The following is a 15,912-nucleotide window of genomic DNA, read 5'->3' as shown; positions in this document are numbered from 1 at the left end:
GAAACTCAACCCATCGAGACTGAATTCCTACTCCTGTCCAACAACACTGAACACCTTGACATCCAGACCTGACCCTCTACTATGAACCTCAAGGGCTTCACGACCCAGCTAGCCACCTGCACTAAGTCCCTTGGGTTCAAAATCAACAGACACCTCTCCTTCAAACAGCACATAGCAAGGGAGACACAAATCGCTTGGTATCAACTTTCTGTTTTGCGAGAAATCAAGCCCTTCATCCCAGAAAACAAGTTAAGATCCTATGTCCAAGCCTTGGTACCCTCCCACCTGAATGGTGGAAAAGCCCTTTTGGAAGGTCTTCCGGCGACTACCCTGGCACTCCTGAGTTGTGGCCTCCATGCTGCAGCACAACTCATAAAAGGACACTGCAAATTCGACCACATCACCCAACTCTCATCGAACGGCCTTGGTCCCGCTGCAAGCTCATATCAACATTCAAATATGGTGCAATCATCGACTAGGCTGTCACTCTGAAGTCCCAAAGCTCCCTCACTGACAAACTCAGCATCTCTGGTGGCCTAGGATCCACCAGAAGTAAGGACATGTGCAGACCTGACCTCTGTCAGTGCAGGAAGGAAATAACCAGAAGACAGGCCTTCACTGTCTACGGCCCTAGGCTCTGAAACCTCCTCCATGTCACATTAGATGCTCCCCCTCCTTCGACAGTTCAGGAACAAACCCAAGACCCTCCTCTTCAAGATGGCTTCTCCCTAACACCTCAGTCCACACACCCTGCATGCCCCACCCTACCTGTGGCTCAGTGATCTACTCCCCACTGTCTATTCCCCTAGATGCTTGTAGATCCCTTCCTGCCAATTTCTCACCCTAAACCTCCCCTATTACTTCCCTGCTCCCTTTCTCTCTGCTTCCCTCACTGTGTTCTTCCCCTATGATTGATTACAAAGTGCTCCATTGTCTCCCAAAGTGAGGTCTGTGCTCAATAAATGCCGTAATAAGAACTGTAATAATAATAATAATAATAATAATAATAATAATAATAATAATAATAATAATAAAATAGAAATAGAAGAAAACCGATCCTTGCAGGACTCCTCAGGGGATGGGTAGAGGCTGTGATCTAGAGGAATCAATTTGCACAAACTGTTGCAGAATAGCAAGGTAGGATTTGAACTAGCTGAGGACGTTCTGCCTAATCCCGATGTGATAATGTAGATTGTCAGTGAGTGTCTGGTGGTCTACTATGTCAAATGCTACTTTATTTATTTAATTATTGAGCATTTGTTAGGGGCCTATAGAACAAAATGGTATTTTGAGGTGCCACAGGGCAAAGTTGGGAGGGAGCAGGGGGAAAATAACAATGGCAAAACAATATATATACAATTGTGGTCCTACTAGTCCGTATGACATTAGGATGTGCAAGTGTTGTGAAGAGAATTTCTGGAGATAGGGAAGGAAGGGTAGGAGGAGGGAGCAAGGTATGGCCATGTGCTGGTGGGAGCCCGGGTGAGAAGTGCCTCAGACTCGGGTGCCAAGGGAGGTGACCACTGGCTAAGGGCTGGGGCAGAGGAATCCAAGGTAGGAGGCACAATTGCCAGGCAGGGGCCCACAAGGGCAGTACTGAGGGTGTGGGAGGGAACTGGTGTCAGCTGGGTAGAGGGCCTGGTAGCCTGTCAGATTCATGAGGACCAGAAAGCCAGTCTCAGTGTAAGTGGGGTGATTAGCAGGGAAGGGACATAGGTAGAGAAAAGCAGAGTTTTGAGGGGTTTCCAGAACTTGAGGAGGTTGGGCTCAAGCCTGAGAGGGGCAGGGAGGCTGTTCTAAAGTGAGGCACTAGCCGAAGTCAGAGACCTGCCCCCAGCTCTCTGTTTGGAGAAGCATTTGATGTACAGAGAGTTGGAGTTAAAGGAGTGGAGGGCTCTATCAGGACAATATTTAGGGAGAGCAAGTTGAAGATAGCGTGGTCCCAGACCCCACAGAGCCTTGTGAAGTATTCAGAGGGTCTGGAATTTGACCTTTGTGGCCACCGGGAGCCAGGGGAGAGATTTTAGGGCTGGAGAGAGGCAGTCGCTGGGCTTGAGGCCAAGGATACATTTTACAGCCCTGTTCTGGATCAGCTGAAGGGGTGTAGGGAAGAGAGGAGGAGATTGAGGAAGAGGTGGTTGCAATAATCCAGCCTACAGAGGACCAGAGCTCTGGAGACATTGGGCTTCTGGCAAAAGGTGAGGGAAGGGAGAATGGCTCTAAGGAGGTGAACCTGGAAGTAGGCCTTCTCAGCAAGGTCCAAGATGTAAGTGGTGAAGGAGAGAGAGGAGTCAAAGATAACCCCAAGGTTTTCAGACTCACAGGATGGTGAGGGTTGAGGGCCCCGGGAAGGCAGCCAGAGGATTGGAGAGAGACAGGGTGCATGTGCCACAATAAGAAGGACTCAGAGGTCAAGGAGAACCAGGAGGCAAGGATGGCCATTATCAAGGGTTTTAAGGGTGTCACTGATCACCTTGATGTTAGACATTTCTGTGCTGCATCTGGGCCTGAAGCCAGATTGGTAAAACTGAAGGAGGTTATTGGATTTGATATGTTTGAGGGGTTGCATGGATACTACTTTCCAAGGATCTTACCTAGGAAGGGAAGATGGGTGATGGGGTGGTAGTTGTTGAGGACATCAGGGCCATGCTGATCTTGTTGATGAAGAATGAGTTGATAACCGTGGATTTTTAAAGGGAGTGTGCTACAAGTGGTTCGGGCAGAGGGTTGTTGCAGTGATTGATGGCTTTGAAGATGGCTCTTCTTTCATTGCAGGCCTTGGCTATAGTGTTTTGGTAGTAGTTGTCCTTAGCAGTGTTGATCAATCATTTGTATGAAGCACTGAGGTCCTTGAGCATTGCAAGGTCAGATGCACTGCAGGATATTTGGCAATTCATTTCTTGTTTTCTAATGGTTTGTTTGTTGAAGTTAAATTCTTGAGCGTACGAGGGTGCAGAAGGTTTTAGCTTGATGCTGCACCATTTCACTTGGATATGGATGTTGATGCTGTCTGTGAGGGTAGTGTTCATTTCTTGGAGAAGCGAGTTGCAGTTCTGGACGATCAGTGATAGATCATCCCATGTGAGTTTGAGTTTGCTGAGGTCTTCCAGGAGAACCTCCACTGGGAAGTTCTTGAAGGATATGATGGTTTGTTTGCTGGGTTCTTGTTGGGTTTGCTTGAGAGGTGTGATGTCACTAATCTCAAAGTGGATTGCCAGATGGCCTAACAAGTTGAGACGAATAGGAAAGCTATGATGGAAGGTGGGTATGGCAGTGATGATGTGGTCAAGCACATTAACTTTCCTGTGAGTTGGTACTTTCAGGTGCTGTGTGAAGTTCAGTTTGTTGAGCAGACAGTGAAGATCATTCTTCATTGACCTGATTACTGGGTTGCCAGGGATATTGAAGTAATTAAGGAAGATGTTGTTGGGATACGTGAGAGGCATGGTGGTGACCAAGTCTGTCAAGTCTTTGATGGAGGAGCTATTGTTATTGGGTGGTCTGTAGATGAATTGAATCATGATTGTGTCAGTTGGGGAGAGTGGGAAGTGGCAGGATAGGTTTTCAAAAGAACCAATGGTGGCAACATCCAGTTGGGTGCATGGCCATGGTGACTTGTGAATAATGACAAGGCATCCAATGATCTTGCTTGGATGGTTCTGTTGTAGAATGTATTCAGCCACTGGGGGTGACGATGTCTAAGATGTGGGTGCAGGTGGATGGCATTCAGGTCTCAGTATTGAAGATGGCATCCAAGACATGTGTGGTGATGAGGTCAGCAATGTCTCCTGTGTGGTTGATTGCTGTGCGTACATTGGCAAGCATCCGTTTTCATGTAGTCGTGGATACTGGAGTGCTCATGCGGTGTATGGAGACGTGGTTGAGTTTGCTGCGTAATATCGTCCATGATGTTGCTGGTGAGCAGTGGGGTGAGCGATGAGTGGCGATGGTATGGATGCGCTGTTGGGAGGGACGGGTGAAACATATATTGAAAGAATTACCCTTTTCTTTGGGTCTGCCTTGTCCTTCTTTTTGGATGCCTCGGCCAGAGATGCCCCTAATCTAAGAGTTAAGAAAAGAAAGGAAGCAATAGGGCTAAGAAGGTAGATCGTCCTTAGATCCACTTGCACTTGTTCACCATCTGTCATTCTATTCACGCCACAGCTCATTTTCAATCATTTGTATGGCGCAGAGGAGGGGCAAAATACAACTTGTGTTTCCACTTCCTTCCTGGATTTTCATGCTGGCGCAAATGCTGGCGATCCCTATGAAATAAGCCTGCTTTATGCATCAAGCGGTGGGTACAATTACAATTAAACTGTGCCCGCCATGCGTGCATGTCGGGCAGGGTTTAATTGTAATTGTGAACACTGCTCACCATGACAGCATGGTAAGAGGTGTTCACAATTGAAATTACACTGTGCCCAACATGCGAGCATGTCGGACAGGGTCTAATTGTAATTGTGAGCACTGCTTGCCATGCAAGTATGACAAATGGCGCTCACAACTGAAGCATTTACTCACTTCTCTTTCCTTTTAGTTGGCATTCTGCGATGTAGGTTCTTGGATGGAGAGTCTCTGTAATACAGTGTTTCATATTCTCGAGATAGAAGCATCAACGCAGAATGAGCCCACTGACCACCCCCTAAAAAAGGGTATACATTATTTGTAGTCATGTACATGGAGTGTATTGTGTCAATAAAAAAATACAATGACATTGTTAGTGTAGTGACATCATTGATGAAATCACATCACTTACCAGGTAAAGGGCGCCAGTAGGAATGCTTAAAGAACTGGGAAATCTAAGATATATGTTCTTTACAAGCAGTTATTTTCGATTGTGATCGATACCTTTTGGACCAACACAATTAATTCTGACTTTGGCCTGAGAGTTCTCTTAAATGGGCACAATCCTCAAGCTATACTTCCGGTTCACCTGTCAGTGCATTTGTGGTGTTTTGTTCTTCAGGATGAACCCTTGAGATGGGGTTGGAAGGCGGATCATGATCACTGGTTCTGTTGAGACTATCCCCAGAGCACAGGCTGTGCCGACTTGCCACTGTACTGCATGCTGAACGCATAATTATAGGCATTTAGTTTGAAAGGTTACAGTCTGAGACATCAAAGTATGAAATTGTAATCTTATATATTTGATAATATGCGTTTTTTTAGACTTTGCATTGCCATCCCACTAAGTTGTAAATATATGTTTGAAAATATGAATTTTTCTGATGCATGTCATTTGTTTATGTTCTGTTCACAGTAGTCTTTCCTTCAACTCATCGCCCGACACCCCCTCTTCTGTCCGATAATTCATGTTCCCCACCCTCTACTCATGGATTCATGTTATCATTGTAATTGGCGCGTGTTCACTTTTATGCCCCATTTTCTCTATATGCCCTTCCAAATCCGTTTGTCGAAACAATGTGTCCTTCTGCCCTTAACAAATAATTGCTTAATATTAAAATGAGTTGATACACTTGGTTTACCATTGTAATCACAACACCTTCCTCACAATTATTGAATATTATGTCTCAATTTGTTTGTTTAAATAGAAATGTTTTTCTTTTTTTTGGTAGGAAGCAAAAGTGAGTGGGCACCACTGGAACATTAATCTCCTTAATGTCCTTAATACTTGGTAAATGAAGTCTCTGATGTATAGTTCTCAATAACAGGGTAGTTTACTATGTGCAGGAGCCGGCTGTAAAAGACTTGGAGACACCCAAGTCAAAAAATAACAGTAGAAGCAAGAGACTAGGTGCAATACCCAGTCATACAGCCGCTCTCTGAATCCCAATCCGGGTTTTAATTAGTTACAATGTTGGTAAACACTTAATGTAGAGATAAAAAATAATTAGAAAAAACTCAAAAGTAGTGTTGTTTTTCAGTGATGATTTTATCTATCCAATCAAGGTTCATATGCAAAAAAATAATGTGTAGTCAATAATTTTTAGTGAGGAAGAGTTCTGCGACAAGTCACTCTTTCAACAGACTCAAATTGTGCCAATGCATTTCGGAATACAAATTCCTTCATCAGGGCAAGTCTGAACAACATAATCATAACACATATATTTGAAAGTAGCAGTCCCGTAAATATTATAAAACAAATACAAGCCCAAGGATATGATAATTATGTGAAACATGCGTGAAAATATGTCGAAATGGAATAAGCATCCAGTTAAATAGCATATGAAAATAAAATAAATCACATACCCAGCAATAATGTATGTAGAAGTAGAAGGTGGACCGGAAATTGAAAAAATAATAAAAGCAATCAATCAGTGAAAAGTCATGCCTTCATAAAGTATGGCCATATAAAACGGAATGTTGTCAATTACCTGAATAAAGTAAATGTAATGTGGCAACTCAACAAAGGGGCTGAAATCGTCAGAAAAACGAACCGCTCCCCGAATCCAATGTAGAGCAGTCTCTGTAAACATAGACACATATTGTTTAGAATCCCACGAGATTCGCAACGTTCGTGGTAAAGTGTATAGAATAAGCTTACCCTCACAGAGAGTATAGCTGAGCTGTTCTCTCTACGTCTGCCGGTAGCAGACTGACCGTGCTGCATCGGAGTGTTGCTTGGAAACCTAGCTAAATATGACACGTGATCGCGGCTCCTCGCTAGAGGGCACAATGAAAGTGTCAAGGCTGCAATCAAGCCAGTAGGCTTGAATAAGAAGGATTAAACTATTTTTGGAGCCTAATGGGCTCATAACTAGTAAAATAAACCTATTTAGAAAATAAAATTGAAGTTAATGAAAATCATAAAAAGTGAAGAAATACTCGATGCCAAAAATCTGGGTAATGTAACAAAGAAGATAGTGGATAGAGCAGTCAATGCATTGGCACAGTTTGAGTCTGTTGAAAGAGTGACTTGTGGCAGAACTCTTCCTCACTAAAAATGATTAGTGACTACGCATTATTTTTTTGCATATGAACCTTGATTGGATAGATAAAATCATCACTGAAAAACAACACTAGTTTTGAGTTTTTTCTAATCATTTTTTATCTCTACATTAAGTGTTTACCAACATTGTAACTAATTAAAACCCGGATTGGGATTCAGAGAGCGGCTGTATGACTGGGTATTGCACCTAGTCTCTTGCTTCTACTTTCTTTTTTTTGGTCACAAACTTTTGTCTTTTGAACTTTTTTTTTCAAAAGTAAATCTTTCAAGTTGTTCTTTCAAGTTACCGAAAATGACAATGACCTACACACAGAATACATTGCAAACAAGAACCCACAGCACATGGATCATGGACTGTGGATGTCATCTATGTTTGGAGGACCTGCTTTGTGAAGAGAGAAAGAGAGAGAGGGGCGAGAGAGAGAGAGAGAAAGAGAGAAAGGAAGAGAGAGAGAGAGAGAGAGAGCTATTTGCTGAAATAACTTTAGATGAAGGGACGTTGTAATGGTAAACTTTAAAACCGCTAAAACGCTTAGCAATGGAGCCATTATTCGTAATTTAACACGATTAATTCACATTTCACGTCGCTCCAGCCAAATGAATAATTTTATCCAATCAGAAGCCTAAAAATATACGTGTAAAATATATCATCCATAATGGTAAATGTATATTGTGGCTCTATAGAGCAAAGTCAATGTTGTTCAACCCCCTGTGTTTAAATTCAACAGAAGAACTATATGGTTGTATCATAATGCTAGCACAGCTGCTATTTCTTTGCTGGTAACACCCACCTACTTGTACATTTAGTATCCAGAGAATGTATTTTGGATGAATGCAGAATTGCTGTAGGTGTGACAGTTTGGCTTTGCAATTGCCTAGAAATCTAATACATTGTCTATGTACTTGTTGGCTTCTAGGTCGCAGCATCAATGTAAAGTCAGCTGGTCTGATTGGGAGACACGGGCCTCAGTCTAAGCAGCCATTCATGGTGGCCTTCTTCAAGGCAAGTGAGGTTCTGCTGCGCTCCGTCAGGGCAGCCAACAACAAAAGGAAAAACCACAATCGCAATAAATCCACAAATCAGGAATCCAGGATGCCCAGTATCGGAGGTAAGAGACATCTACAGCCTTACTCCCATGCTTCGTGTCTCTGTTTAGGTACACATCTGACACCAGGTGCCACATACAGTAAAAGACAATTCCCACAGGCACCCACAGATCAGAGGATCTGTGATGACTTGCCCTTCCAAAGCAAGAAACAGTGCAATGTGGGAGACACAGTGTAGTGCTGTGGAACATACTAACATATGTGGGGTGACATGTTTGAGAACCATTGCTAGTGCTACGGTAGCGCCCTTAGCAAGCGATTGAATTAGAAATTCACAGAGAGGGTCTATGCACTGAACAAGCACACCCAACCGTTGATTTTATTTTGAATTATACATATTGTCAGGACCTGTAATAACCTGTTGCCAATGATAGAATTAAATTGTTGCTGTGGATGTAACCATTTTCCACAGTTTGCAACACTCTGTTGTCATACGACTTTGTCATTGGCTGTGCATGTCATGGTCGCTGGTCCTCAGAAAGCATGTTGGAATGGGAGGAGAAAGATATTTGTGTTGCCATGATAAGTATGCCTACGGTCATGGGACACAGTGGTAACAGTCTCTTCATGAAGCAAAGGGCCCCATACTGCTCTCACAAGAAAGGTATCCTCCCTCTGCTCACAAAAGGAGATCCTACTTGTTTGTGTTTAATTTAAATCCGATAAGTTCCAAAGACGGGCATTTAGTTAGTCTCCATGGAAAATTCTGCAGAATTAGGGAGCTCACTGCTGCAGCAGCAGGTGCAGCTCAGTTCTTTAGCCCCCCCCCCCAGTTCCATTTATTTGGCAGACTCATAATTATAGCTAAGCAATGAAGAACAGTGTGTAATTAGCCTATAAAACCTAATCAATTCAAATATCAAATAGGCCTATGCTATTTTTCAGGCCTGAATCTACTGACAGGAATACCCATTAGATCTGTGCATATCCACCACAAGTTCGCTTACCACACGGTTAATACCATCCACAGACCAGAGTATATATGGTGATTCCCAAGACAGCCAAATCCTAGCCCAAGTAGGTGAACCTCGAAAGTCCCCATCTCTTCTATTACTCCTACTACAAACTTCCTAAGTTGCAATTAGGGCCTTTAGCTTTGGTTTGGCCTCCCTTCAGCCTGCAATGAAGACATCATTCACTTCATCACCGTTTGCGAGAATTGTTGATATCGTTGTCCTAATGGTAGCAGCCTTCCCACCAGCCAGAGAACTGCTGACCACTATCGGCCTAGAGCACCCATGCTCCATCCCATGTGTCAGTGAGCTGACAGGCTGCTCACATGCTGCCATGGACGCTGCTTGTTCCATTGGCACCCGAGTGCTGTTCAGTGAAAACGGTAAGGCCCTTTTCTCCTTGACAACGAGACCGCACCCTCAAGTACATAATGCGTCTGATCAGACTAGGCCCTGCTGCTCTTCTCCATTCCTGGAGACACGTGACCATTAGGTATGCCCAATATTGCACAACAATAAAACAGGATGATTCATGAGTCACAGCAGGGAAGTTATTATATTAAAAACTATCAAGAAAAACGCGGTGTCACACAACAATCGTGACTTACCGAGAGAGTTAAACCGTGTAAATGGTTCTGCTACACAAGCCTTCATTCTATGACGTGCCTCATCTCACAAACTCTCCAGTGTCTTTTATCACTCCATGTCCACACATTCATGCACAATGAAAGGGCAGCTGCAACTCCATTGCAGTCCCATTCACACCACTCCCCCATGCTGCATCTGTTCCATGTCATTTCATCCAGGGATGTTATTTTGCGGGGTTTTTTACTGTGATTTTCGTAATGAAAAAAACCCATCACATTTTTTTATTATTATTTTGGGGGGATTCCTCCCTAACCCCACCATTTTCTTTAATTTGTATTTATTCCCAAATACCCACACCCCATATATATATAATTTACTAACCACCCCTAAAAATTTTGATGGGTTTTTCTGAAAAGAAAATGAATGGCAAAAAACCACGCGAAAAAACATCCCGCGATGAAAGGACGTTGCACCGCTGCATCATGCACAGTACCAAAAGCACTACCTTGCTTATCAGTGCTTGCTGTGCATACACACATGGAGCATGCGTACAGGCATCCTTAAAGCAACATATTTGACTTATTGTTCATTCGGACGGATAGCTTGCTTGTACATCCACCCACATCCACCCACATCTTTCATGAATGTGTTTGTACTTGAGCTTAGGGTCCTTTAGGAACGTGCACATGTAATGGATGGGATCACACAGAATAACTCCAAATCCAAATAACCGAACCAACTCAGGAAGATGGCAAAGTACTGTTTTATTAACAATGATCTAAAACAGGGAGTTCTCTCAGCGATCTTCACACAAATCATAGCTTTTATATCAAAAATACGTCAGAGGTGATGTCATACTATGTGGTAATAATGAAAAACCTACTAGGAGTCGGGATTGGCTTAAGGGGATCATCTAAGTATATTTTCTGTAGGAACTAGGATTGTGAATGGCTGCCCACTGTCAGGTGGACAACATATGCCTATCCCTAAAACATTTAATCTTCAGAAACATTAGATAGACAGTTTCTTATTAGTTTTAAAACTATAAGGTCCTTCGTTATACGGACCAGTACAATTATTTGGCACGCTTGTGCCAGGTCTGGAACATTCGGTTCACTTAGCAGCACGTAAGCCCAGACCCAGGTGCAAGGAGATGGGCCTGACTCTACCTCCCCACCCAATCAGCCCAGCATCTCTCATCACCCATGCCTTCTGTCATGAAGATTGTCCTTGAACTTGGCCTTGCAAAAGTATCTTGTCTTTAGAATACATGGGAGTGAGAGCACTCTCTATCGTGTTCTGGGACTCAAAGTTCAAACTCTATTTTCATCCTTGGCTCACGTGACAGGAGACCACGATTTGGTGCATTCTGCAGGTTTAAAATGCTTTAAATAAATTAAACTTGACACTCTTGGTGTTCTTTCTTTGCACCTTAACAAGGGATGATTCATTCTTCGCACGTTCACTCCTTTCCAGAATAGATAGCTGACCTTGGCTGCTTCAGTCTTGACTCCAGGCCAGAAAACCTCGCCATTCAACTCCACAATTCAGCATATTCTTGCTGCAACACCATTTTTCATTCCCGCTTCATGGGTCTTGGCTTACTAAATTCATGATACCAATGTCCAGCTTCTTTACAATGGTGGCTTCGCCTGCGTCCTATTCACTACATATAAACAGCTTTCATGATGACTACCTTGTGTTTCAGCATCTGTACAATTATTGAACGGTTGATTTTCCGCAGCACTTCATACACATGTAATCTCCTTTTCACTTGATTATTTACTTTGTCATTAGTCTCTTCAGGATCTATACCTCTTCTTCATCTAGTATCCCGGGACACTTAACATACTCTTTTGTGACATCACTGGCTATTTTCGCTGCTCCTTCTCATATTCCTCAGGGAGTTCCTCCCTTAAGTTGTCATCCCTTCCGGGATACATTCGGTACGATAGTCTCAATGGGTATCTTTTCTCGAACACATGCTGTGGTATTGGCACAACTGCAGGTGTCAAACATGGCACAATCTCAGAACTCCAACACATGGGAGGTAGGGGGCAGGGTTTCCTGCAGAGGCATGCAGCTGCTCCTCTACATGACTATGATTCCTTCTTTATCACAGACCCATGAATCTGGCCAAGGACCTTCCATCATCCACAAGGAATCGGGTCTATCAACTCACACTCATCTTTCTATACCCCCACTTTCAAAACATGTAGTCTATTTCACCTTCAGATCTTCAACTCCCATCACCTTCCTCCACATTAACTTTCAATGGCACCGTATCCCATTTAAAGAAATGCCTGTCTTGGGATTTCGATCTCCCATGTATCTGGATTACTAACATAGTCCAAGGACTTTTTGTTCCTAATAAACCTTTAGCTAGATCACAAATGAAACATGCGCCTAACAAATTAGAAAACGTCCAGATTTACAGCCTGCTCAAGACACTCATAGCTCCACATATTCTATTTAAACCATGTGGCAAGCTGCTGAAACCCGCCTACTGGCTTTAAAATAAAACTATTTTTTACATTTAAATAAAAAAACATCAACCCTTTGTCATATAAATCAGTTCAATGTAAAAATACAAAGTAAACATTTGTCACTTTGAAAAAAAATGACATATACCCCTTACTCTAGAAGAGATGTCATGTTAAATTGATTTATGCCGTTCAATGCTGCCATTTCCATGGTCTCTAGGTTCTCTTGTGGCTCAGTGAGATAAAGTGGGGTGGGTCTGTAAGGGAGGAGCAGAGGGATAAAACAGGTGTGGTGGTGAGCTTGTGTGTCGAATCAGGAGTATCTTATATCTGTGCATCTGTGCTTTCTGGGTGTGCTTTGTTTTGTACACTGGAGTCTTATTGTTTCCGGATGGGTGGTGTACAGTGTTTGTGATTTTGGGTGTTGGGGTCTATTGGGCTTTGTGATTAGTTTAAGAGTTAGGTGCGGTTTGAGTGTGTTAGCGAGGAGGGGTTGCTAGCCACTTGGGGATGTCTGGGTAGGTTAGTGTGTGGTGAGGGAAGTGAGGCTGGGAACAGGAAAACGGTTAGTAGGTTATGGGTAGCCTCTGGATGTTGTGGGACTATGTTATTATGTATTCTTTTTATAGGCTGCTTACCTTTTCAGGGGAGTGTGATGAGAGTGGTGATCCTAAACTGTCTTTGGAACGGGGAATTATCTAGAGTAGCTCGGCTATGGGCTAGGGTTTTTTTTAGGCTACCCAGGTCTTCTTGATCCATTAGATAAGGCTTGTGTGCTTGTTTCATATGGGCTAGGGACTTTTAGGCTACATAGGTCTTCTTGATCCATTCGATAAAGCTTGTGTGCTTGTTTCTTGAAAACATTGGTAGAGGAGGAGAGGGATTTTAAGTTGCCTGAGTCTTCCTGATACATTAAACAAACCTGTGTTTGTTTCTAAAGAGATATCGGCTGGAGAGGAGAGGATAGTTTGGTAGTCAGGCTTCTCCCTGTTTCTGTATTCAGGTGATCGTTATTCAAAGTATTTTTGGATGTGTTTTGGGGCTTTATATATGGATGAAGATTGTTCTCGTGTGGATTCTCATTGTGTAGTTGTTGGTCCATTGCATAACCATGTCTGTAGCTTTTTCTGAAAGATTAGGTGGTCTTCCATCATCCCAATTTCCTACGGCATTGAATTCCATAGTTTGGCTATGAGAATGGAGAAGCAGTTCCTCCTAATTAGTTTTTCTCATAGTGCTTTGTTCCTATTTGGGGGTTGATGCTATATCTTATGCTTCTCCTGGGTTGGTAACTTGTTGACTTTTGCCAGGAGGAATATGACTCCTTGTCTGAGTAATGCTCTGTGGGAAAATCAGAGGGCTTTGAAATTGATTTGTGTTTTGACCGGTATCCAATATATACTTCTCAGGGTTGGGGTGATGTGATCTCTTCTATTTTGTCTCTGGAGTAGTCTAGTCACTGAGTGTTTTGGATGTGTTGTAATTTTTGGGTGCGTTGTTGGGGTATTCCAAGGTAGAGATTATTTGCATAGTCTATTGTTGATCATAACAAGGAAATGATAAGGGTTCAGTGTGGGAAGTTGAGGTAAGGGAAGATCCCTCTTATTAGTCATTGATGATAGAAACATTGTTTTGCTATTGCATTGACCTGTGGTTCCGGGGTGAGACCATTGTCCCTGAGTATTTGCAGGCTTTTTATAAGTGTTGACGATTCAGGTTGAGTTCCCATACTTGGGGCCTAGGAGAGGGATGTTTGCGTTGGATTGTCATGTTGTGGTGTTATCATTATTTCTGTTTTGGTTGGGTTTAGTTTAAGGTTGTTGTTTGTCATCCTGGTGTTTATATCAGTGAGGCATTTATTGAGGGAATTGTCACAGTCATTTTTGGTAGTCATCTTGAAAATGATCTGGTTGTCGTCAGTGTAGTTGTAGGGTGTCAATCCATACATTTGAATGAGCTTCATTACAGGGGCCATGTATTTATTGAAGAGACGTGGGGAGAGGCTTCATCCTTGTGGTACACCGCAGGTGATGATCACTAAACACTCATCTTATAACAGCACCATCCACTCACAAACACTGCAGTGAAATCAAATGTTACTGAAATACCATAAGAAGATCTAATCATAAAAATAGATAAATTTGAAGGCAGTCTAACATTGGTTTAACATGATTCCTCTTCTCCTTATTTGACACGGTTGGAGGAAATCAACCAATAATATCCAATGTTGTGTTACTGTAATCCATACTGCTGGCGATAATGATGACCTCTTGAGGATAACTTCTATCACCTTTCCTATAGCTGGAAGCGATTTCCCATCTTTCTCACTTTCAAACTACTCACCCAACATGAGCTCACTTCTATTGTCATGCCACCAAAATACAATCTTATTTGGATGGCATCTTTCCTTCCTCTATTATGAAAATGTAACCACACTGGAGCTTTTTTTTCCCCATGTTAACATTGCCATTGCCTCTCTCTGTATTGACCCCTTAACATCTGTTGCTGATGTACTTTTACGGTAATGGATTGTTGTTTGCACATTCACCAGCCAACTTCAAGAACACTTAACGCATGTTTTTATTTTGTATTTACCAGTCTGTATTCAAAACTTGCTCTAGCACTCATAGAGACATTGGGCCTCATTATGACCCAGGCGGTAAGTTACCGCCGGGGTCGTACCCTTACCACCATGGTGTAAACTACGTTTACACCATGGTGGATGGCGGATTTACTGCCCCATTCCAAGGTGAGTGGGGCGGTAAATCCCCATTTCCCATTTTACCCTTCCTCATTCCCATTTTTGCCCCATAGGGCATAATGGTAGTGGGGAAGGCGCTAATTATGCCACCGTAAATTACGGTGGCGTAATTAGCACCATGGTCCCTTAGCGCCATGGATTTTAACGCCTGCAAAAAGCAGGCGTTAAACTCCCCATGGCGCAAAGGGACCTCGGAATCAGGCGTTAAGGGTCGGCGCCGTTTACGGCACTGTTAACCCCTTAATGCCTGATTCGTAATGAGCCCCATTGTTCATTTAGTTATTGACAAGCAGAGGTTTGAGTACTGTTTCCTGCTGTTTTATTTCTCCATCCTGTGATGCTGGAAATGCATCGGAGGGACAGGGCCTCCGTATCCTTGTCCTTTACTGCTTTTTATCGTGTGTTCTGTCGTGTTTTCCATGCAGGAATTCATGTGGGACTCCTGGCGATGCAGCTCTCTCTTTTGGTTTGGTGAACAGACCCATGGGATACCCTTATGGCACCCATGGGTGGGGGTACAACCCTGTGCCCCTTGTGTACGTTTCTGGGCACCTGTGGGTGGCCCACAGAACAGGGTATGGGCTGGTGGCAGCTTGATGCTGAATTTGACAGGTGCTCTGAGTATCCTCCATTTTGGGATACACAGGCCCTGCCATTGGAATCAGTTGTTTCCTGATAGGAAACAAGATGGCCCCTGGGGCCTCTTGCTTTCTATTGCCTGTTACCTTGTTTTCCCAAAGTCCTGGGAAAGCCCTGACTCTGTCCCTTCCCCCTGACCGGCTGTTGGGTGGAAGTTCCTTATTGTCATGATGCCTACCCCCGGGCATCCGGACCAAGCCCATCAGCCCCGGGAGCAGGCATCCAAGTGCTTACTAAAAGCCCAGCAGCCCCGGCTAGGGGCCGTCTGGGTACAGTCCTGGCGCAATTGGCGCCAGGCTCATAGAGGAAATCAGTCCTGGCGCCATAGGCGCCAGGCTCATGTACATCACTTGCCTCATGCAGACCATGCTGCAATGATGTCAAGCCAACGTGAGGCATGAATGCGACTACTTTGCTTCAGGGACTATTTTTTATTCGAGCGTGGTTCTGAGGGAACTTCTTACCTGG

The 15,912-nt window shown here is 43.5% G+C and overlaps 1 protein-coding gene across 1 annotated transcript in view; it reads left to right on the top strand.

The window, feature by feature from the left end:
- Positions 1–15,912, top strand: part of BMP5 (bone morphogenetic protein 5) — a 736,485-nt gene that overhangs the window by 645,510 nt on the left and 75,063 nt on the right. The window contains exon 4 of the mRNA XM_069606148.1: positions 7,831–8,022. Coding sequence (XP_069462249.1) covers positions 7,831–8,022 — 192 coding nt within the window. The remainder of the gene's footprint in view (positions 1–7,830; positions 8,023–15,912) is intronic.

This window comes from Ambystoma mexicanum, chromosome 4p (genome assembly GCF_040938575.1).
Source record: "Ambystoma mexicanum isolate Mex_15411 chromosome 4p, UKY_AmexF1_1, whole genome shotgun sequence".
In the NCBI taxonomy this organism is placed as follows: domain Eukaryota; kingdom Metazoa; phylum Chordata; class Amphibia; order Caudata; family Ambystomatidae; genus Ambystoma; species Ambystoma mexicanum.
The sequence above is the reverse complement of the archived record's forward strand: the minus strand, read 5'-3'. Positions and strand labels throughout refer to the sequence as shown.